The sequence below is a fragment of the Leptosomus discolor genome, chromosome 8 (genome assembly GCF_034619465.1).
Source record: "Leptosomus discolor isolate bLepDis1 chromosome 8, bLepDis1.hap2, whole genome shotgun sequence".
NCBI classification, from domain to species: domain Eukaryota; kingdom Metazoa; phylum Chordata; class Aves; order Leptosomiformes; family Leptosomidae; genus Leptosomus; species Leptosomus discolor.
This window is the reverse complement of record NC_141398.1, coordinates 28,635,472-28,660,849: the sequence shown is the minus strand read 5'-3', so window position 1 is coordinate 28,660,849 and position 25,378 is coordinate 28,635,472. Positions and strand designations below refer to the sequence as shown.

The following is a 25,378-nucleotide window of genomic DNA, read 5'->3' as shown; positions in this document are numbered from 1 at the left end:
AAAAATTCGGCAAACCAGAAGAAATTTGTCTCATACCTCTCTGTCTATATGCACATATACAGCCATATACAGACTTACACAGACAAACATATCCTCTTCTATATGTAAACAAATAGGGATGATATAAATGCAAATAGGTTTCCAAAGTCTCACAGAAAAAACCTGCATTCTGAAATGATTCATATTACCTTGTGGCATGAGTACCTACTATTTAATAGTGGTATAAAGCGATACACACTCTGAAGGGGCTATGCTCAGAAGAAAAGCTTCTTTTGGAGTCAGTTGCATACATTACATCACTCATGGCCACATGTGAACCTTATTTGTGCATGTACTCTGAAAGAAAATACGGGGGGGTGGACAAAGAGATATTCCTCCCACACCCTGCATGCCAGAATCTCGTTTCCGATCCTCAGCTGGTGCTCAAGAGTCTGACTCCAGCAATAACAGTCTCCCACTGAGATTAAAGCACTGGCAAACATAGCTTATCTTGGTTAATGTATACTTAAGTTTTGTGTGTATTATACATACATATATTTACATATATGGGTGCACAGGCACACATGTATATATTTATATCTCTCTCTCCCTCTACCGATACACATACTGTGTTTATACACATTTATAAATATGATATGTAAGAAATCTTCTGCAGAGAGGAAATAGTCCCCGGGTAGGAAAACACTAGTAAATTTGAGCCCAAGCAGATATGAAATTTGACTTCAGCAGCTGCCCCCTTCTCCTTTGCAACTCGATGGACACAACGACTCTCAGAGATCTCTGGCTCCCTTCCGCAGGGAACGCTGGGCTCCACTCCTGCTGTGGAGCTGTGGCTCCCACCTGGTCAATGCCAGCCACTCTCACCAGTACTGTTTGTTCCTTCAACTCATATGAACTGTGCAGAGACTGTCCTAAAGCCCGAAAGGCTCAGAGACCTATGGCAACCAAAGCAACAGACCACATTTTTGTGGGATCATAGAACAACTCTGCCTGAAGTATGCAGGACAGACCCTGAAGACGTTGCTTGGTGACTGGTTTGTTCAGCATTTCTTGGGGCATTGCAACATTTACCAAATTTCCCTATGGGGACAATCATATTAGTAAATGTGGTTCAGCTGATGATCCTCCTTAAGTTTAAATTAGCCTGGGCAGACATATTGAGCAAGGGAAAAGAAGAGAAAGTAATCTCAATTTTGTGGATCATACACAAACACTCTTGTGGACTGTGACCAGCAGAAGATTTAGTGGGACACGATCAGCTCTTACTTACTCCGGGGTAAAATGATAATAATGCTCCTGAAAAAAAAGAATAAAACACCTCTGCTAGCAAATGATGGCTCATTAGGAGTATAAAAACATAAGCACATATGCCTATGCACGTAGAGTTGCCAGCAGTGAAGGGTTTGTACTTCAGATTTGTGTGACATCCATTGATTACCAGAGCAAATGAGTTTCCCCTGAAAACTAAATGGATTTGTACAATACATGTGGTGCTTTGTACTGGTGCTTTGTACAAATACTGGTGCTTAGAAGATACAAACAAACCAGGAACCTTCATACAAGGGAAATGCTAAAACTGCCAATTTTACTATTGCATCATTTTGGCACAGAAAAGGGAAGGACGGGATGTCCATAAATAAAAGCTGTTATTTTAAATCTACTGAAAAACTCAGGTATAAATACATACCAGTGAGTCAGAAAAGTGAGATGTAAGTAGGTGGAGTTTGGTCATGCCCTATTTTAGGCGGATACCACAGAGATGGAAGCAGGGAAGTTAAAGGCTTTAAGTGCCTGAAATTCCAAGACCAAGTTGCAGACTTGTAAAGTAGCAAGCCAAAGAAACCATGCTAGCACACCTGCTAGAAAGAGAAACAGCACACAGCAAGAGTATTTATATGCTAGGATAGCAAAGGTAGAAAAGTTGTGAAGGATGCAAAAAAAGGAAATATTGTCAAAAGGTACAGATAAAAGAAGAAAGATTATGGCAAACAATTGCTCTTTAACACAAACAAATGCAAACCAAGTCTATAAAACAGCTGAGGTTCCTCTGATTTTACAATATGCAATGCAACTAGAATTCCTTGGGGGTAAATATTTGCACATGAAGCATTTCTGTGGAAAAAAATAGCAACATTTTTTTGGTAGGTGAAATACCTACATATGAGTAATATATTTCAGTAAGAACTAGCCACATAGCATGAGAACATTCAAAATGAACAGCATCAGACACACTGGTATAAAATGGGAAAAGCAAAGGAGTGGGAAACCTCAAGCCCAAGCCTATCAGTCTCTTGAAATGGTTTCTTCTCAGTAGCTGGTCACTGTGCTCCCAGTTTCTTTAGATGCTTCAGATGTTTCCCTGGGCTCAGCATTGAGCGAAGATTGTTCTACACCATTTCATCCTGGCAACAGTATGTTCTCTTCAACGGATATGTGTTGGGTTAAGCACAGACCAAAGTCTGCTGCTCGGAAACCATCTAGGAATGAAACCTGTGCTTGCACAGTGATCTTCACTGCTCATGAAAATTCCCGATTCCAAAAACTCCTGCCCATTCATATCTTCAACAGAATTTGTATTTGTAACAAGTCTATTAGCTTGTTTTCTGTGGGGGTCCGAACTCTAAACTTGGCCTAATGTAGATTACTTCACTGAAAGGGTTGTCAAGCACTGGAAAAGGCTGCCCAGGGAAGTGGTTGAGCCACTATCCCTGGAAGTATTTAAAAGATGTGTAGATGTGGCACTTAGGGACATTGGTTTAGTGGTGGACTTAATAGTATTAGGTTAATGGTTGGATTCGATGATCTTATGGGTTCTTTTGAACCTAAATGATTCTGATTTTACCTCCTTGGGGTATCTGGGGACAGACCTTCTGAAGGTGTAACCTGAGCAGCTCCTTGACTAATATGGCTTTCTGTGATGAGCACCAGCAGAGATGCCTTCCCCCATCCACTGGCTGGATCTGTTTTCTTCCACCTTGTCATACAATAGATTTTCTCCGTTAGTCTGCAAAGGTGAACAGCTATGACAAAACTTCACTACTCAGTTTGTTCATGTTACCACTTCAAGCCAGCCATGACGCCGGGAAAAGGGACGCTTCAGCTGTAAGTATCAGTTTTAATCAACCTTGCCCCTTATGAGCCCTACAACTCTTTCATCCTTTGGGATGCCCACAACCTACTTGGAGCTCAGCAAGACTGTTCGTGTAGAGAAGTACTCCCAAGTTAGCCTATGAAGTTATCTCTTTACACAGCTATTCACAGGGTTTCTTTAAGGTTTTAATTCTTTAAGTGATAAAAGTGAAGCTGTCAAGGACAAAGGCCACATTGTATTGAAAATCCCAGCAAAGACATGGGAAAGATGAATGGCTTACATATATGGAAACTGAATGGCAAGCATGGCACTCAGAAGCAGGCAGATTTAGTTGCACCTTCTGAAGGTTGGAGGTCTAGTAAATGCAGCCAGCCCTCACCGTCTGCCTCAGTCAGATTTGAATTTATCAGCACACCGTAATTCCAGTAAGGGATAGCCTTAACTTCCATTCTTGAGATTCGTGTTGCCCCTTAAACAGCACTTCACTCCAGGCTGAAAATGCAGATGGATACCCCTCAAACATGATCATTTTACACTGATGACTTAATTTATTTCATTCTGAAAACTGGAAATCTGAGACTATTAGCACATTTAGAGAAATAATTGGATTAAAGCAGCAAGGGCCAGCAGGGATGGAAATTGTCTATCCTTTAAATAAATCTTAGTGACAAAAGCAGAATGTGTGAAAAGCATTTAATGCTGCTCCTTTGGTGTAGCCTAACCATCTGAAATGCAACTTTCAATTTTACAATGGGCTTTGCACCACAAGAGATATGATGGAAGGGAGTGGAAGTGAGAAACAAAACTTAGCTAACTAATGAGTTAGGGCTATCCGCTGTTTTTGGCTGAATAGCTGCTGCTTAGTTAAATATAGCAGTTATTCTCCTGGCAGCACAGAGATGAACACCTCATGAAATGAATTAGTGACATTCCTATGGTTTGATTTCTCATGATCTGTAAAATTTTAAAACTGATCCTAATTCCCAGATCTTAGTTTTTGTGCCAGATTCACCAGACAGGAAAATATTAATCTGCTGGGATTTTTCAAGGAATTTTCTACATCTAGGGATGCTGAGAATATGTTCCTCCAGAATCAAATAACAGCCATATTGCTCTCCTCCTTGCCTTCAAAACCACTTTTAACCTCTGCAAGTCTACAGTGCCTGTACCACTCAGCCTCCAGTGTCTTTTGAAGGACAGGAGCAAGGGTAAAGCTGTTCCAGCTCTTTCCATTAACCCACCCATGCACAAATCCTATTTCTCTCTGCTCTTTCCTCTGTTGAGACCAACAACAACCTTCCATTTTTGTTAGTCCTTGGTGCTCAATCCAGCATAGAAAAAACATTGTATCTGCAGAATAGGACAACTGCAACTTCATTGAGACTCCATGTGAGTCCTGCTTGGGACTTTGTGTCACTGCTTTGCCACTTCCCCGGGCTTGCCTCGCCCCAGGGAGAAATCGGAATGCGCAGCGGGAGGGTGCAGCTCAGCATGCATCTCTACAGGGCAGGACTTCAAGACAAGTATTTGCAGAAGATGAAGGACAAGGTGGATGTGATATAACGTACTGAATAACTGAGAGACAGATTGAGCTCCCATTTCCATGCTCAGAACCCACTTCAAAAACTGTGAAAAGCAAATGGCTAAGTCTCTTTAGCTGTGGCAATCTCTATCATCCTATGGCTACTTTGGATCCTGAAGACACTAATTGCATCACAGAAAAAGGAAAAAAAAAGTAATAAATATGAAAGAAATTGAAGTCTAAACTCTTGCAAGGAGAGAACATTCGATACAACCAAGTGACACTAACATTTGTGCAACTGGGAGGAGGCATAAAGTGCTTAATGACAAGGTTCACAAAGCTTGCTCAGCCTGTGGATATTTTCCAGGAAGAGAAGCTCTGAATGGGCTGTGTCAACACAACTGCCTCAAATCCTTATGCCTGCCTTTAAAACTGCACTGAAAAACAAGTCAAAGAAGGTATACCAATTAATACCAGCTAAAGAGCCTCAGATCTCTTCAAAACTTGATTTTACCGTGCTTATTTATACTTAAGGTGATACTTAAATGCTGCTGTCCATATAATATTGAGAACTGACACAGAGTAGTAGTCAGGCTGACTTTTGAGTTAGACATGCCCATCTGAAAATAGTATAAAAAACTAGCTAAAGGTTAATCCTGATAACAACATTTTGCCTCCTCAAGGCAGACATGATGTTATAAATGTAAAATTTCCAAGTTTTGTGGGGTGTGGGGGATTCCTTAAAACTGACGCATCCCTTCCCTTGGGCATTGTCAAATCTTAAACTGAACCGGGAAGCCAACACTACTATTCCTGCACTAAACAAACTCAAAAGAGAGAAGATTCTGCTGGAAACATCTATGTTAAGCTCTGCCAAGAAAGTGTGTTTTCTCAACAAGAAATGACACTCTCTATTTGCTTTGTTTCAGACAAGTAAATAAATTATTAACTTGATTATTTCACATTTTGGACATGGCACTAATCACAGCTTTGATAATGAAACTCCTTCACACTTTGAAGCTTTCAGCTTGAGAAGTCCCAAGAAATGCATAATAAAATACTCGGGAGCCCATGGAGGGAATTCAGTACAACAAATACCTGGAGGAAAGATTATAATCTATTTCCCCTCCACAGAGTTAACAAGACTAAAGACTGCCCACTTGACTGTGTTCCTTTCCTCAGGGTGAGTCAGAAATGCAAGTCAAAGTTACTTGCTTGACAGAAAACACAGGAAGAAAATAAGAGCCTGAATTTGCTGTCCGGATGGGTCACGCCTGGTGGCAGATGTGGTGGGATGTCGGTATATGGCATTTCTTACTGACTGGCTTTGCATGTGTTGAGGCTAAGAGCCTGGAGTTAGACCTCTTTCTGGGCAAGTAAAATTATGCTTAACCACACAGCCACACTGCCCTATCTGTGACCTCTTTTCCTAGATCTGGAAGGACCCACCCTCTCAGTGAAAGACAGTTAATTGCATCTCCATAATTTAGCCTGAAGACTGCTAGTAAGTAGGGGCTATCAATTGTGTTGATCTGACTGCTGCTTTTTGTGTTCCAGATTAGTATCCACCAAGGATCTCCTAATGCTGTTGGACTCTAGCCCATATATGCAAAGACAATCTGAAGTGTTAAATGAGATGTTTGAATTGAATTGTAGCTCTGCTATGGCAGATTATTTCCACTGAGAAAACCACCTCCTTTCTTAATTGCATGGAGGTGTTTTACTTGCTCATTTTACGGCCAATGTTTGCATCACACACAGGGATAGCTGTGAACTCACAAATGTAAAGTAAGAATTAAAAAGTTTCCAAGGTTGGAAAGAGCACAGTAACTTAAAAAATTTGCTTAAGAAGCCAAGCATAATGTATGTTACGTTACACCAATCCTAGATCAAGAGTTCGGGACTGAATACACAGAAAACGTTACAGTCACAAAAAGCTCCTTAAGTTGAAAATCTTGCTGAAGCAATAATTATTGTTTTGCTTTCCCAAAGAACGTTTTTATTTCGGAGAAACATTATCCCTTTCACCTCAAAATGCAAGTAACTTGGACACTGAAAAACTTCAATCAATTTAACTCTGAAAGTGTACCATGACTCTTCTGCTTGTCTGCACAGATGTCACATTTCTCCAGACCAAGGTCAGAATTCTTATGGAATACATGCACGATTTTGTACTTGCACTATTCTGTGTCACCTAAGTAGAATTTGTTATTCTCAGCTCCTAGCACCCCCAAATAAAACACCACCATTTTATCCAAAGGAAATTGAACAAGGCAACAGAAAACACCCCTTAGTTGCCGCCTCAGTCACTGCTGAAGACAGTCATGCTTGGGCAAGTTTACCTGCAGTAAATATACTGCTTTCCTTTATCATGTCAACAATGCCCGTTAGTCAGCATTAGCTGATTGGGAAAACCAAGGTCACTTCTGACACGCTGATATTATGAACCTTTGAATAGAGCAAGACTGGTGAAAAAAAGTATTTGTTTTCCAAGGATGAAAATTTACAGCTAAAGTAAGCCTTCACTCAGCGTCTCTGTCTTTCCACTGATCCTGGCTGTGGGGGAATATTTATACCACAACGCTGTTGAACTGCAGACCTTTTCATAGTGTTCCAGCTTTGCTGACAAGCATTTCAACCCTAAGGGCCAAGACACCAGCCAACCTTTCCTTCCTCTGTGAGCAACCCTGGAGAGGATGCCTTGCTCACAAATTCCACCCTGAAGCAGGACCCAAGATCCCAGGGATCTGTTTGCAGCTCTGAGGTCCAGAGTCCATCTAAGCTTCTACTCTAATATTAGGATGATTACTGTCAGCTATTAATGTAGGACTGAGTTTTGGAGTGAATTAAGCATGGTATGCCTCGCTTTTTTGCTTCAAAGCTGACTTTCGATTGGTCACAGTAAGTAAGTGAAAGCATGTGAATGGCAATGGAGATATAGCACTCTTGCAGTCACACAGAAGGGGAAAGATTTATAAACTTATTCTTTAAACCAACTCTTCAAAGCAGCTGTACAGCAATACTCAAAAGCCTTGTAATTGCAGCATTTCATCAGAGAAAAGCAGAGGGAAAGAGGCAAAGGTTTACAAACTGACAGGATAGGACAGTGTGTGTGTGTTTGTGTGAGCAGTTCTTCAAATTACCTTAACAAGAGAAAAGACACTGTAACTTCAATTCCCTTTCTTATCCTGCCCAGACCTTGTGGTGGGATTCCCCTTCCCTTTCAGTCACCCCACTGAAAACTCTCACTGAGGGGGAAAGCACTTTGTTGAAAGCATTCACGCTCCAGGCAGCAAGATTGCTTTTGTGAAAATAAGCCATGCAAATGAAACCTGGGCTCTACTGAAGGCTGTGGCCAGGATTTCAGCCTTCACCTGACCCTGATCATTTCCATACTTTACCTTTTCGGCCTCTGTATGCTGCAAGATGTGATCTACGGCAGGCGCAAGCACCATAGTACATTAAGATTGATTTCACCTCAAGAACCAACGGCTCCGTTTGTACTGTATGTCAGGTGTTAAGAGATTTGTTTCACACCACGTCAATTCCACATATTTTCCTAAGAGGATGTACACCATTTGTAAGGCTACCTTCTTGTTCTCTGCTGACAATAGTTCCCAAGGTTCTCATTTCACTAATCTTTCAGTGCACTGCCTTGGCAAAAGATTACAGGCAGGAAGGGTAAATAATGGGATGTACTTAATTTGAAGATGCAAAAGACCAAATATCCTTGTAGCCTGGTTGTAACTCACAGCATCATTCCCTAGATCTGCTCTGCTGCAACACAGATACCAATTACTTTGTTATTTTTGAGCATACATAACGCCAAGGAAACCAGGCAGGAAAATTCAGTTATAACAATTAATGATACATTCACCACTCACAATTATCTGTTGTCGATTATCTTTTCTATTGCTGAAGCTTAGCATCTTTTTCCAGCGTTTCACTCATTAGCCAATACCCATAATCAGAGGTATTTATTTTTAATAGTGCTTCCTATTAAAATTCCCTTATAAAATTCTACAGTTTTCTACGCTAATAGTCCCTAGCGCTTTGTTTTACAGAAGTGTTAGGATAGTGCTCTGGGCAATTGCTCAATCCTATTGGAGTATAGGAGTTGTTAACCTACAGCTCTGAATCGGCAATGCTATAAACATACCCATACATGTTATCTAATTAAAAGAATGGTAAATTTCCAAACATCTGTGCTTCTTCAGGTAACCTTCTGCAAATATACCCAGACAGGACTTTAGAGATGGGTAACGGAAACACGTATCAGGAAGTAGAGAACCAAGTAGAAATATTCACATTGTTGGCGATTCCGGCAGGGGAAAAATGTTTCCTTCAATAAAAAGGCAAAAGATTTTGTTTTTCTTTCTATATAGTAAACAACAGATTTTTATAGGTGCTTTCAGTCTACTCTGAAGCTGTGTGAAATACCTTGTCAAACAAATCTGAGAAAGTACCAATTTGGCTGTGAAGTTCTGTCATTTTCTGTTTTGTAATCTTGTCCCTGGCTAAGCAGAAGAAACTGTACAAGATACAGATTTTGTAGCTCTTAAGAGAGTGTAAGAAACACTTTCCAAAAGGCACTGGCTGAGTTCTCATGAACCCCTTTTTCTGTCTTTTATGACTCCTCAGCAACTCAACTGGTTCCAGACCGCTCTGTAGAGCCATCCCTCCAGCTGGTGTTTGCTTCATGACAGAGTTGCACATGGATTACAACTCCCAGCAGTCACTAAGCACTGTTTAAATGGGATTTAAACAGAGAAGAAAGAGAGAGAAAGCACATGTATGTGCACGGCACATGCATCTCATCAAGAATGAACACCAAATCAAGTTGTTTCACTTACCAATATCTGGGGGGGGGGGGGGGCGGGGGGGGGAAGATCAAAAAGTTGGACACTCACCCTTTTTTTTTTTTCCCCTGTAGAGCAATTCCAGGCATCTGCCTTTTTGTTTTTGTTCTGGATAAGCACAACCTGGGATTCTTGGGGATCTTTTAAAAAGGCATCTCCTAGAATAAAACCTAAATTTCTTTTTCTGCAGAAAGATCGAGAAGAAACTTGCATGTTCAGCTACCTGGGCAGCAAAAGCAGAGAGCAGCAGTAGCAGCTGGGGAGTAACGGGAGTGGGGAATTTGTTTTCTGTGGCACGAGTCTCATATTTCTTCTGGGAAAAAAGAAAAAGCATTAAGCTCTGAAGAGATATAACTGAGTAAAAATGCAATGTCTAAATACATTTGAAAAAGGCAGAACTGAGTGATAACAGACAATTGTGGGGAAAGAGGAAGGAAATACTGGAATGACTAATGATGATATAGGAAGATGGGTGATTAGACGATCCATAGCACAGAGAGTTAAGTGGAAGGCTGGGGAGAATTAATAAAGTATGAAGACAATGTATCTCAACAGAGAGGTATAGTCACCCTGTGAACAAGCACATGGTAAGAAGAAACAGGGCAGGAGACAAGCCTCAGCCCTGCAAAAATACTGTACATACTCCACATGACATGTGCCAGTAGCAGAATTAAGCTGTTACTTAAGCCTTTGCTCAAGTTAATAATAATAATAATATACTTTCCCTGTAAAGCCCATTTTAATGTAGAAGAAGTATACAATGGTCACAGCGTAAACGAAAATGAGCTCCCAAACTCTCTACATAAAACTTCCTGAGTCTTTAGCATCAGAAAGTGTATATAACTCATTCAAAGGGAGACAGCAAACCTGTGAAATCAAACCCATTTGATTCCTAACACTGAGTTTTCTGTTTTTAGTAGAAAAACTACAGGATAGGTCTATCTGGATCTATTAGATACTAACTGCATCTTTTCAAAAGAAGAAAAAAACAGGTGCCATAAAATCCATAAAGGGCTAGATGAAACCACATTTACCTCTTACAATGCTTTAGTTGCCTATAAAATACATCTTTTTAAAGTACACCACCAGGAATATTTGTGAAGATACCTTGCAACTGCTGAAAATGTCCATTGGTTTGAAATATAGAGTATATATAACACTTGTATGATATAGCCAACAAGTCACTACATCATAATATTTTTTCTGTATGAAGATTAAATTTGTAAAATTGGCTAACAAGCTGATAGTGGAGACCACAGCCATATGCCACATACTCTCATTTTCTTTGGATCTTCCTTTAATTGCAGGCACGCAAGAGCTTTGTATTTTAAAAATGTGTCAGTACAAATATCATAGAATCACAGAGTGGTTTTGGTTGGAAGGGACCTTAAAAACCACCTAGTTCCAACCCCCCTGCCATGGGCAGGGACACCTTCCACCAGACCAGGTTGCTCCAAGCCCCATACAACCTGGCCTCGAACACTGCCAGGGAAGGGGCAGCCACAGCTTCTCTGGGCAACCTGTTCCAGTGTCTCACCACCCTCACAGTAAAGAATTTCTTCCTAACAGCTAATCTCAATCTCCCCTCTTTCAGTTTGAAACCATTAATCCGTGGTCCTATCACTAGATGCCCTTGTAAAAAGTCCCTCCTCACCTTTCCTGTAGGCCCCATTTAGGTCCTGGAAGGCCACTCTAAGGTTTCCCTGTAGTCTTCTCCAGGCTGAACAACCCCAACTCTCTCACCCTGTTTTCATAGGAGAGGAGCTTCAGTCCTCTGATCATCTTCGTAGCCCTCCTCTGGACTCGCTCCAACAGGTCCATGTCCTTCTTATGTTGGGGGCCCCAGAGCTGATTGCAGTACTCCAGGTGGGGTCTTACGAGAGTGGAGTAAAGTTTAAGGGTGCTGACCATTAATTTGAAACTCTAATGCAAAGAAAGAAGGGCCTAAATTTTCAGAGCAGGCTTCCATTGATCCACCAAAGAGTGGAAAGGACTAATAAAAATACTGTAAAACATTTAAAGGCGGTATCCAAGGAGTTTCCAGTAAGAGGACGAGCTCCTTGGGTCTCAGAGCACTGGCTGTCTTGTTACCCAGCCAATGAACTAGGTTTGGGTATGCTTGCTTTAGCCTTTGCATCCTGGTGCAAGTCTGCATTCATGGGTCAGAATATTAATAGATGTAATAAATAGGTTCCCACATATGTTTCTCTAAAATCTTAGCAAAATTATAATGGCGATTATTACAATTTGTGTCCAAAAATCCCTGCCATCATCAAGGATCTTCCTGCTCCAGTTGCGCTGCAAACCAGAACCAAAAGAAATTTTCCTGCACAAAATGTTCATAATCCGAGGCCATGCTGCACATTACTGAACTAGTTAACATGAAGCCATACTGCTACCATGACAAACACAGGGTTTTAGATGAGCTAATTTACCCTGTTTCTGCTGCACTGAAGCATTTCACACTCTTGTGACTAGATTGTTTCCTTTACTCAACCTAACTTATTAGGTCAAGTTGCATGCACATGCCCTCAGTACATGAAACAGGGCACAAATAGATAGAGATACAGGGCTGTGAGAAGACACAACAACAAACAACAGTGGTCATCAGGATGCACAAGAAGTCATAGTACATCACTAGTATAGTGATTTTTGAGGGCAACAAAAGAGTTTTCAGGAGGGATCTGAGGGTACAGAAAGAGGAATCTGTTTGCTTTCTTTGCAGCAGCAATGGGACGCTTTGTAGAGGGGGCAGAAAAGAAGCAACAAAACAGAACACATGTAAGCTCCCCCTCCCCAAAGCATCACCTTATTAGGCAAAATAAAAATGAATAAGATAAGAACAAACCAAAGCAAAACAGTATTTGGGACATGAGTAAATGATTTTGTCAGCATGCCTGGAACTCAGTTTTGAAGGCAGCCATCTCTATATCTGTGCCTAAGGCCATGTGAATATGCAAGGCCACTTAGCAACATGATATTCAATGGCATCAATTTTAGTTAAGGTCCACATCCACATGAGGTCTATTGGGCTCAAGGGCCCCCCCCCCTTTTTTTTTTCAAGAAGCCTGAACTTGCAGCTGAAACATACTCAAGTTGACACAAAAGCAACACAGGAAGAGTCTATCAAAAAGGATATTAGTCCTTTTCACAGTGCTAGGCTTAACTGTACAAATGTTTCTGGAAATGTTTAATAGAACAAAAGCATGTAAAAAAAAGAAAAAAGAAAAAACTGCAGGCAGAGCTGATGTAAATGTCTTCTAATTTTTTTTGTTGGGTTGGTTTTGCGTATTTTTTAATAATAATTTTTATATTGCCTAAATCCCTAAAGTCAGTGTCTGGACTCTGTCTGGGGGCTTCCCAAAAATCACTGCTTGTCAACACCCTTTCCACAGAAATGAATCTGTTTACTTCCATCAGTGGATTGTCAAGCCACCTCTTCCCATTCACATTATAGTTTAAATTGGTATACTTACAGAAAAGTCTAACCCTCCTTTTCCTTATCCAGGAATCTCTCTAATAACTAAAGCCCATATTAAAATAATTTATATCAACGGAATGCCTTTTTTCAAACTACATCTCTACAGACATCACTGTAAATATTTAGATGGTACTTATTACGAGAAGGTAAAAATTTGGCCAGTTGATAGCAATGAATGAAAGGGAAACTCAAAAAATCTAACTGGATATTCATTCACTTTAAATCCTGATCCAAAACGAACATTTTCCAGTAGATGAACTTGATATAAAGTTCCTTCCTCTGCCTCACCAATCTACGCATGGCTTTTGGAAGAGAGACACAGGTGTGATACATCTGCTGGAGAATGCAAATCTCCTCAACTGTCTTTGACAGGTCACACAGGATCCCTGAGAAAGCCTTCACATAACCCAGCATTTGAAGGCATTTTCTATATACTATGTCTTGTGAAGTTTTGTTCATTGGCAAATGCAAACAGCATCAAGCTGAGTTCTTGGCAGTTAAAAAAGACACTGGAAGACCTGAGGAACAACCAAACTTCAGGCTTTATGAAAAAAAAAAAGTAGTTGGTAACAAGGGGAAAGTTGATACACAAAGCAAGGACGCATTCACATCTAATGCATTTAGCTCTTTCTGTCTCTAGCAGAAACTGGCATTCATTGGTGTGTGGAAAAGGAGTTATTGATTACATTTCTCTGACCATTGCGCACATCTCTTCAGAAGAACTTTTCCTCTCACCACCATAAATGGGACAATCCTTGGCTGTCCCAGCCGAAAGCAAGTGACTCTAACTGCTTTGTCACATTTCTAAGTGGTCCCTCCCAGATCAAAGTCCTGGTAAGTCATATCCAGATACCTGAATGGCAGCTGTCTGCGTTGTCCCAGTGCTGTAGCTAAACCTTCCAGTCAGTTGTCCGTATGTCAATGTACAAAGCCCATTTGATGAACTCAAATATATATAAATCAAGCATATAATGCTGATCCTCACAAAACCCACAAGTACATCAGCTGCTATGTACCTGCACACATGGATGGCTTCTCCCAGCAATCATGGCCCTGACACCTGCTTCCTCTGAAAGCAAATCACTAGTTGAAGTAGCTGCTGGATGCAGATGTTTGCATCCAGGGTATTCTAAGTCATAGCAAGCTGTGCTATCAAGGGTATCAAAGATAATTGTTCCACGCATTAGTCTGGATTAGGAAATCCTTCACAAAGCTGTATTTAAGAACTTAATTAAGGCAATCGTCTTTTTTGCAACTCCATCCAGCAATTAAACCAAAGTAGGACTAATGGTGGTCACTAATACTAGAAGGCAAAAATAAGAACACTTCTTGTGAGCTTTCCAGCATGCAAACTGCCTGTCATCCATCACCAACTCTCTTTGGCTGTTTTTCAAATGCATATAAGTCTTCACTGTTGTGAATCTCTAGTGTTGTGAATAACGCACATTTCTGTGTTGCTGTTTTCACTCTTGTGTCCACCTTCCCCATGCATTCATTACGCCACACAGCTATGGAATTATTATAGAGGTGGGTGTCTTACCATTAGGGCCAGTCAGATTCCAATCATGTCAACGTTTTGTTTACAGTGCCTGAGCTGTCTGACTCTTTTGAGATTTGCTTCATCAGTCAAGATTAATTTTGGTCTTTATTTTATGCCTGGGAGCTGTTCAGAAGCCATCTAACAAATATGTGCGATACAGAGGTAATACCAATAAGCACCTTGAGGAGGAGACAGAGAAAGAAAGGTCAGGAAAAAACCCTAAATACTACCTTGGATACTTATCTGCAAGCCCTTTCAGCCAACTACATGCAGGATAAAAGACTGTGGCAATCTTATAGCATCAGCACTACAGAACTGTTCAGAGTGAGGAGCGAATTTCACAACATGTGATCAGTGGTGACACTGCAGTATAAGGAGAGGCCCCAATAGCCATGAAAACAGTGCATAGGGCAAACTTGGCCCTATCAGTCACCTGAGCTCTTCCTAAAACATCACAAAAATTGGTGTTTTTAATTTTACCTTCATAATCCACCTTTTAATCTCCCCCAATGCACGGAAATAGAAATAAGGATCAAGAGGGTAATGCTGGCAAAGATTAGAGGTTTGGAAATTTACAACTGTTATCTAAGGGAAAACTAGAGTGGGAGCCAATTGCTTTAGTCAGAAGTCTTTGTTGTAAAGAAGCTTTAATATATGTTTTTGCTTTCTAAATCAGAAGGGTGGAAGTATAGTATTTTACGGGTCAAACAGAAGGAAAATAAAAACAAAAGCAATCCAACTCCTAGTCATCAAATCTGGAAATCTGTAAAACTAAGGTCTGCAAAGCACTAACTCAGTAACAGATGTAGTGAATTATAAACATGAACTTGTCACAGATTACTGTAAAAAAATAGGCAGGCGTCCTACTTTAAAACACATTTTTTTTTTCATTATTGTTAATCCACCTTTCCTCTTATAGCTATTCAATACAAAGCATGACAGCAAAGTAGTACCAGTTCAGCAATCTGGAGGAAGGAAAAAAAAAAAAAAAAGAGTATTTTCAAAAATTAAATAACAGTGTTCCAAAAAGAAAATCTGATTTAAAAACTCATTTCTGTTCAGCAGTCAAGTGGTCTGTTTCGAATTTCGATGGCTATCTGTAGCACTGAGGTTTCTGTGTCACTGCATACAGAAAAAGCTGACGAGGAATGGTGCTGTCTTACTCCATTCCTAACCACAACCCAGTAGATAAAGTCTGAAGTCACAAGTCAGCTGAGAGCTCTACCAAGACTATTAAAATGTACTGGCAAAGCTGGAAGGAAGAAATTTAAATGAGGTCAGGTTAGATGTTTCAAAGGGATGAGTGACTGATCCTGTTTTATGTTATGCCAGACAATGCTAATAGTTTAAACACTAGCTCTGTCAAGTAAGAAATAGATGTATTATCGTCTGTGAATTATTAAAATTGACTTCACCTACTCACCTTTAGACTTTTTTGGCTGAAAGGAAAATAAATCAAGAAAAAGAAGTCTTGCAAGGGAGGCATGCACTCTTAATCTATTACTAATGTCTTCTTGAATCCTGTTAATATTTTTCATATTGTCTGCTTTGGTGAGCTCAAACACTATATGTGAGGAATGAACAAAAATTCCAGCTGATCCTAGGCATAAAGCTCTTTAATGTTTAAGTCTCCCCTGCCTTGCAGATAATTACTGTCTCCTCTTTCACCCATCCAGCTGGGACATCAGACAATTTGGGGTGCATCCAAGATGGGCATGAAGATCCATTTCCTGGTTCATGACAAGTACTGTAGATGTTTAAGCCACAAAGATGATTATTCAGCAACAACAACAAAAAATTTTAAAAAGTTGTTCAGATCTACAAGGCTCGACTTCCCCTGCAAATCAACCATACAAGCTCTCCTTGAACACTAGGAAAGTAGTAAGGATACAAAAAAATAATTAACAACGTAAAATGTTTTTTAAGTTCTAATAAGGTCAGAATCATTAGTACCGGTTTTTAGTGGAATACAAAGATGAGACATGAAGATACGGAAGGTGGTTAAAGCACTCATCATCATCATCACAGGGTAGCAACAATAACAAAGGTCCCACCTCTTCATGCCTCCATCTCTAAGTTGTAAATTTACAAATGATGACTCTAAAGGTGACAGAGGGGAAAGGTGAAGGATTATTTATTTTTTAAACAACCACTTCCAAACCTCTGCTTCCCTTCAACCATTTGCCCCTTCGAGAGAAATTGTAAATGGTAAAAGACAGAGATATGAGTCTGAACAAAAACTTCTCGTGTTTTTTTTTAGGGGAGACAGAAGACCTCTAGGATCAATCTAAAAGAAAGTCTGACTACACTAGAAAAGTACCCTCCTGCCCCTCAAATTAGGCTTTCCTTAGAAAAAATGAAAAGCCAATTTTTTTGTTTGATTTTTAGGCAGAATACTTTTTGACTTCTTTTTCCATAGGTAAAGTTAAAATTCCACATTTTCTTGAGGCATAAATTTCAAATAACTAAAGAAATAAAAGAAGAAAGTGAAAAAAAAAATACTGTCATTGTTGGACTGTGAAACCCTTGAAAAAAATGAAATGAAAGCTTTTGGAGAAAAACCTCCAAACCTTCCTGCTTCCTCAGAACTGTCTATCTCTTTATGCATTTCTCCTAACCCATATGGCCCTTTCACACTGCCCTGGGGTGTCCTCAGAGGGACAACTGCACTCACTCTGATATCATCTTCAGCAGTACCAAAGTAACACTCATATGTATTTTGCAGGAGGTGGTATATGATTTTGAGAATCAGTGGCCTGAAGTACCATCTTTCAAGCAGGAAAAATATTAGGTGCCATGGCATAGCTAGGCTTGAGACACCTATATCCCCAGCAAACCACTAACTGGAATATTCATGGTGAAAAGGCTGATGTCAAGGCATCTGCTGACCCAAACTCAGTAGAAGCTGCTTTTAACAACACTAAAACCATCTCATGGTTTCTCAGATGAAACACATGAACACTCTGTGGCTGTCATCTTCCTTTATGCATCCACTCGTCCATAAAATAAAATACAAACAGCTGAAGGCAGGCAAGCTCTTGTGAAGGCTGGAGAAATTAGACAGGGGTCTAGCTCTTAATTCCAGATTTGCTGAAGGAAACCTCACCTCTGTCTCATATCCTCTGTATTCAAAAGCCATTTTTATTTTCGCATAAATCATGTCATTTATGGTTCTGTGCTGCCATTCTAAAACCATTGCAGGGGTTGAGTTGGCACAGCACACATAAAAGAAAAGGTTACAATGTGGTGGGGAAACACAGTCAAAATGTGAACAGTATTGTTAACGTATTGCTTGACTTTTAAAATCCCATTGTGAAATAAAATAAACAGTTTCTGAAAGGGAGACAGATCTTCAGACATGCTCCCACTTTTGAATGTGAACCAGCAATCAGGTCCGTAAGTGACCTCAACCACCTCTGACACCAAGGTCTTTAGAAAGCCCCGGTAGGAACAGTTGTGTGCTGAGACACTCTGACAGTACTCCAGTTTCACTGGGCTCTCCAAAATGTGGTCTGAACCACAGTTCAGCTCTTTTGAATGTCTGATCTCATGTAGGAAACAGGGAATAGGCTATAGCTGGTGGAGACCATTGGCAGCAGGGAATACTTGGCAGTTGTAACAAATGCGTCTTTGGTGCTGCCTGAGCCTGGACTTCTGTCATTGGCTTTTGCCTGCTCCAGGCTTTCTCCCACCCTCGTGACTTCTCTTCAGAGGCTTTGCATTTCCAACCACATCTGCTGGAGCACAGGGAGTGTTTGTATGGGACAGGCATAGGGCAGGCAGTGATAAGAAAACAAGGGATGGTCCAAATGAGGGTGAGACAACAGACAGAGATAACAAGACGGAGGAGGGTAGGCCAAATGGCAGGCCAAGAGAAGGGGGAGGCAAGGGGATAAGAGGTGAGATAAAGAGAGACTTTCTGTGCATGAATAAACATGAATAAGTGAAGAGGTGGCAGTAAGACCCCCCACTGACAGGAAGGCAGAGAAGAATTACAGGCAGGAAACGTCACTGCAGGAGCAGTTGATTAAAACTACAAACTGCATGAACTTGGTCTAATTCCTTCTTGCCTGCAAAGCCACACTAATAGAAGCTGGCTAAAGAAACTGCCCTGAGCTATTTCAGCATCTCCGCTCCCGAGTACTGTGCTCACGTACAATGGGGCAGGCAAACAAGAATAATCAGCTGGCACCTCCTGAGTTCCCACAAATATTTGGGCTGGTCATCTCTGTTCCCATCACAGATGAATTGCTTTGCTTCATATTAAGATGCAGCAATGCACGTAAGCACACTCCTAGTTCCGAGTATGGAAACTGTTCCTATTAACTATTCATGCCCTTTAAGTGAAGCACTTGATTGGATGCTTGGCCGAATCAGGACCTAATTAAGGAAGTAAACAGCCTTCTATCCTCATTCACCTCTCTCTCAGCCTTAATCCTCCAGTCACCTAAGTTTAATTTAAAAATCTGTTTTCGGGAGTTGAGCCTGGATCTGTCACACCAATATTGCCACTAATTGCTACGTGTCAACAGAGTTTAGAAAAACGAGCAATGAATTAAAGCCACCAACTCTTCTGCCCGGATGACAGCTTTATCTTTACACACTAGCTTTTTGATGGGGTTGCAACCTCTACCCACCCAGAGTGGAAAATTGCATTGCCCAAAGTCAGTCAAAGATTTCTTCAGCTAGTCCAAACACTTCTGAAGAAAAAATACTCATCTTGTAAATGAACACATGGTGCAACACCCAGGGTGCAAAAGCACTCCAACTTAGACCCCAGGAGGTAAGGACACCTTCTCCTTCTGGCTAGTCTTCTCGGATAGATGTGGTATTAGGGGATCAGAAAGCAGACTCAAAGAGACAGGCTGATGTTCTCAGGACGATCAATGAAGATGTGAAGGTCACAGATGACATACGGCTGGTTTCAAAACCTTAGGAATGACAGCAGAGGAAGAGGTGGTGAAGGAGGATGGGGAACAGTGCCAGCTGTAGAAGTTGATAGAGAAATATTTTGTGGAGGCACAGCAGAGGAGGAGCAGAATGACGCAAAGAGAAGCAAATGAGTAAAGCACAGCATATGAGGACTGCAAACAGTGGTGTCCAAAGGGTTTCCTTTACTGGATGTGCCTGTCTAACACTGATGTAATGAGCTAGTTATGAAGCAAAAAGTCAAAAATGTGTGTGGGAGTGTTGGAGGGGCACATATTAGGTATCTGCTCCCACAAGAAAGGAGGCAAGCTAGGGCTCCTGCTAGGAGTCTGTTGAGAGGATTAAATAAGATGGTGAGCAAGACTAGACACGAGCCTCTAAAGCTTCTCAGATTTGGTGACATACTGAAGGGAAAACCTGATAGCAAAAATAGTCTTCCTATCTTCTAAGGAACAACCAAGATGAACAAAATCAGGGTGAGATAAAAAAGTAGAAAGCTACCTGTGGAGGGACAGTTGTGTCCACTAGGAATGGTAGCAGAGTACAATAACATCAGGCTGTCCTACAAACTTTGCCGCAGCCTCATGATCTCATTCAAGTAGTGTAGTCTGTCTGCTCTGCCATACATGTGTTTCAGATGCAGAAATGCAGTGATACTATTTTTTTTAAAAAACCTTTTTCACATGCTTGTTGAGAAACATTTAAAATATGTTAAGTGCTCAGTGCTGTAGAGAGACAAGTTACCACTAATCATTATTTTACTTGGCTGAATTTGACATGTATATTTTCAGAGATACCTCCGAAATGCCTGATATGTAAGGCCTTAACTAAACCAAACAAACAAACAAATCTACTGCAGGTTTTATTAGCAGGAGGACCAAATAAAAGGAAGAGGGTGGCAAAGCAATGCAGAGACAATACTGAGTTTGAAGCAAGAAAAGATATAAACATTTTGGCTGACACAGCAGCAAAGTCATCTTGGAGGAGAATTAAGGACAACAGAGGTAATCATTTACCAAGGCAGCAGTTTTCAGATATTGACATACATTTCCAGAACAAGGAAGAGAAGAAAAAAAAAAAGATAAGAAAGGACAATTTGCAACTTCTTTACCTGGCTGCTAGTGAGGAAAATAGAGAGGAAAATCATCTGAAGATTATTCTTCCTTGAATGATCCCATTTCATTTTCACGAGTATTAATACAGGCAACATATTGACATTGATGAGCAAAAAGATCCTTGAGGAAGGGAAGCATGTGTTTCCTTATGTAGACATCTGAACAGTTTACAGTCACAGGCGGCTCTGAACTTAAGAGTAGGAAATGAAGCTTGTATGAAAACTAAAGTGGAAGTGCAGGGCATTCAGAGTTTTGTGATCATGGTTTCATTAGAATCTAAATGCTCTTTAAGGCAGGAACACTTAGAGGAGTTCAGAAACGTTTTTGACTTTAAGAAAGCTGACTTTGGGAGAATGTGATATGCCCCAAGGAATTTTCACTGGAATCCTACGAAACATGGGAAACATAGAGCTGAATTTTTAAAAAACATCTGAAGACTCTGAAATTTAAAGCCGTCCTGCTTAATTCCAAAGAGGAAAAAGGCCAATTGAGGCCAAATGCAGTTAAGTAAAGATGTAAAGTTTAGTGTAAGGAACACACAGAAGACCTGGGAAATTTCTTATATCTATAGATCTAAATCTGTCGGTAGATATTTAGATACAACAAACAATCCTTTGAAAAGTAAACAACCTGGTAAGGAGGGATACAGAACTTCTTAGGAGTCAGAAAGAGCAGTTTTAAAGAAGTAATTCCAGGAGGACGAAGTATCTCTTGACACTGCTATGAATTTTTTCTGCTAACCATTACATGGAGTTTCATTTATATCAGTGCTAGAAAGGACTGGGAGAAAAATGCTGAATTGCTTAAGGCATATAACAAAAGGAAGACGTTAGCAAGTTAGTATGCCCTTTTTTCTTTGAAGAAGAATAATAAGAGGCCAGATGACTGCTTAAATATTACCATCACATTGTGACAGAGTTTCCAGGGCTTGCTTAAAGGAAGGAAATTTGCATTGATGTATGTACATCCTCTGAGCTACAGCCATGCCAGCCCGTAAGAAATACGATGCATGACTACGACCTGCAGTTCCTATCCTAGGCAAGCTGTAGGACAACTGAAGAAACAGGTGGGAGGGAAGGGGAAGAATTCCCTGTAATACATGCAGATTCAGAGAAAAAAAAACAAATTTACATATGGTTGAAAGTTTTCTTTTTTTTTGTTTCTAAAAAGTAATATAACTCATAACTGAGGGATACATACATCAGAAGTTGTGTGATGACAGGACAGACCAGCGAGACTTGGAGATAATCTTCACTGTTGCAGGGAAGGGCAATGAAATTAAGCAAGATTCTATAGAGCTGTTAGCTTAATATCCGCCATGCAAAAATAACAGAGGCAATTTTACTCAAACACCTTAATGGGCATAATTTGATTAGAAGCAATTGTGCAATTCTTGGAGGGAATTTTCTGCGTACAAATTAATCATAATTATCTTGCTGAAAGATAAGAAAAATAAAGACAGGCCCTAATTCTCTAAAAATTACCCAACTTCAGCGGTTGAGAGACCTGATGCTTCCGACATCCTGCGCTGCAGGGCTGCTTGTTTCCAACTGACTGAGGTGGCTCACTGAATTTTGGTTTTAACTTTTAAAATAAATTTAAAATGAATTTTAATATTATTTTTGTGAATACCAAATAGATTCTTTAAATCCAAGTATAGACTAAGTTGCCTACCTACAACATGAACATTCTGATTGTAATAAAAGTAGAAAAGACTAGAGAGATCATTTCTGAAGTAGTTACATTTTAAAGGTGAGTAAACTGTAGTGGAAACTTATCTTTACATGCCTAGGGCGGCAAATGGGTGTGAAGTATGACTTTACTAGTCATGTACTAAAAAGCCTGCAAAATGTGTGAAAGCATCTTTCATAGTGTATCAAATTCAGTATAAAAAGCAAAGTTGTCATGAAGGTCCTATGAAAACTGCTGATTTTAAGAAAGGCAGAAGTAATCACTTTCTCCCAATCCCTGCAGCAGGTTAGAGTCTCCAAATACAATTAAAAAGGGGTCAAAAACCACATTGATAGGAATTTGATACAAGCTGAAAGAAATTATACTGATAGGTTTGTAGTTCGCAAGACACAAGGAGGGAAGGAGAGAGATAGGCATTAGAAGCATTAGCAGGAACAATTCCCAAGGCCAGTAAGTATCAGGGGGCCCCAAAGCAGTCAAAAGCAGAGTGAAGAGATTTAGAGTCAAGGCATTCAAAGGGTCTACTTAGTTTGACCAGAAGACAGTCTCACATTTCAAGGCTTCTTCTTCAGTACAGCTAAGCTTTTCAATGGGAGGCCTTGACCCCAGGGATCCACTAACTGAAGAAAACAAATATGTATTCAAATGAATGTATTGGCACTGTCAGATCTGACTGTACACAAGATTAAATTACATTTATTTTCACTTTCCAGAATACCATGTTAAATTTTAGAGAGACAGATAGACAGAAATGTTTCCAACTAAGACACGAGAATCTGAGCATCAGATTTTCTGTGTCAGCCAGGATTCAGCAGCAGAATTCCTGTTAACTGATCTGGCTAAGCCCCCTTCCAAAATGTCAACCTGAGGCTTTCTTGCCTTCAGCAGTCTTGGTGAGGGTGGCAGGACACATGCCGTCAGTCCATTGCAGTACTCTCATTGCTTTTTCTTGCTTTCTTGTGATGGATTGGATTTTGGTCTGGCATTTTGGAATTGCACAGATGTGATTCTGTGACTGAAACAAACAGAAGTTTGCCTGCCTTTGATAAGGAACAGAAATAAAATCAGAATTAAAAAAAATAATGAAGGTGATTCTGGGTACCCATCCTGAGAAGCTCTAAAAAGGAAACCTTGATGGCAGGAACTGGATGCCACATCTCTTCATAAAGGAGTTTGCTCACAATTTATCTGCATATTCCTTAAGACAAAGGTAAAACTCATTTTGTGCTTCTACCTTGATCATGTTTGAGCAGCTTCACAGCCTTCCTGGGTTCCACAGGAACCAAGTAGGGACTGTTTAAATGCAGGCAAGGTGGGGGCAGAGGAAGGGAGGGAAGGAGCCGAAAGGAAGGTGGCGTATGACACACCAGATAATTTCAGATAAACATCAGATGTCTACTGAGTTTATACGCAGTGCTATTCAAAGCCTCGTTCCACTCTGTGTTTGAATACATTCAATACGTCCATACTCATGTATGGACCCACTATCAATTGCATGAGCCTTCCTGAGAGACCTGTTCTTATGCACTGTCCCAAAATGGACAAGTGTACAGCGAGCTGAATTTAAAATCCAGAAACTGTGTTCCCAAAAGGAGACTAATAAGGATAGAGAGGAAACCATGGACACCACTATTTCAGCAGAAAAAGTCTGAGTACATAAATAAGGTGGAACTAAAAGGAGGGCTTCAGAATAACTACATACTACCCATGAATTTTGAGGAGTGGATATGTACTTGTTAGTAAGAGGTATGACAAAGCAGGAAAGTGGGTCTCACAAAGCGCAGACTTGTTGGGTCAAGTGTCCTTTTCCTGTTTGGCAAGTCCTTTTGTCTCTGTGTCCTCCTTATCATCCTGACACCTTACCAAAGCACAGAATGACAGACAGCTCTTAATGACTTCCTAGTGTTTGATTCTGATACATGGGCCCAGCCCTTTTTTGCATAACATGCAAATCTCTATTCCCCTCTTTAGAACCCATGTCCACTTCCACACATGCAGCTCCCCACTCCCAATCTGTGTCAAGACAAACATTCTCTGGTCACACCTTGCTTGAGTCAGGCAGCTGAAGCCAGCACTTCTGAATGGACGGACTGACAGCTGATGCTGCGTCAGCAGCTGGCAGGACTGGTAGCACCATCCCCAGGAGACCAGAACATCCTCTCCTGGGCACACCCACTCCCACATCGCACAACTGGGGCTATTGTTCCCTGTGTCCAGAAACCAGGCTCCATCCTGTACCATCTCTGTGCATTGCCACCATCCTGCCTGACTTGGAAATATTGTTAGGTTTTTTTCCTTCTCCTAGCAGGCTCATTAGGTGATTTGAGCACAGCCGTTAGTGGCTCTGTCCTGCCTGGCAGCATGTGCTGATTGAGCACCCCCGGCAGACTTCACTGAGGCATTCCTGGGAGTAAAGATGTGTTCTGCAAATGAGCATTTACTGAGTGGGACCCTGCAAAGCACCTGGGAGAACAACGCACACATGCACTTCTAAAATCGGCATTTTGTGGTACCCACAAAGATCTAAACTGAACAGTGAATACCCACTGGATAGAGTTGAAACACAGTCATGAAGACACAGAAGGAGGTAGTTTAGAAACTAAGCCTATTAGTGCCCACCTTCCTCTGCTTTGCCTTCTTGCAGCAGGATGAGAGATGCCCACATTACCCATTTGAGACCAGAAGGAACAACAAGTTGTTTTACACTGTTTTGTTGCCCATAAGGTGATGTTTCACCCACCTAAGCATCCCGTCTCCCATTCAGAGGGTGACCAAAGCAGAGCAGCATCTCTGTGACAGGGCAAACCTGCTCCTCCTGGACAGTGCTCCCTGCCTGCCTGCTTGTTTTCAGGTAGCTGGCTGTGAGGGGGCCAACAAGCAGGCTAATTTAGAGCTCTAAAAGCTGGCAGCAGGAGCACAATTAAACCGTTTTCACAGACTGCTGGCCAAATGCAGCAATTTATTGGCTGAGTGATTGGATTATTCATTTGCAAAGCTGAGAGAGGGCATTTTCTTACCACTTCAGTTGGCCTGTAGTACTTGTGATTGACTGTCACATGAATCTTGCCAGTTTCTTTGCATCGTCCTACTTCATTTTCATTCTTCCCTTCCCACCTGTAAAGAAGATAAACATTTAATCAACCCATAAT

The 25,378-nt window shown here is 40.8% G+C and overlaps 1 protein-coding gene across 1 annotated transcript in view; it reads right to left on the bottom strand.

The window, feature by feature from the left end:
• Positions 1–25,378, bottom strand: part of GMDS (GDP-mannose 4,6-dehydratase) — a 422,135-nt gene that overhangs the window by 47,794 nt on the left and 348,963 nt on the right. The window contains exon 12 of the mRNA XM_086468790.1: positions 25,247–25,343. Within this exon, the coding sequence (XP_086324916.1) occupies positions 25,247–25,343 (97 nt within the window). The remainder of the gene's footprint in view (positions 1–25,246; positions 25,344–25,378) is intronic.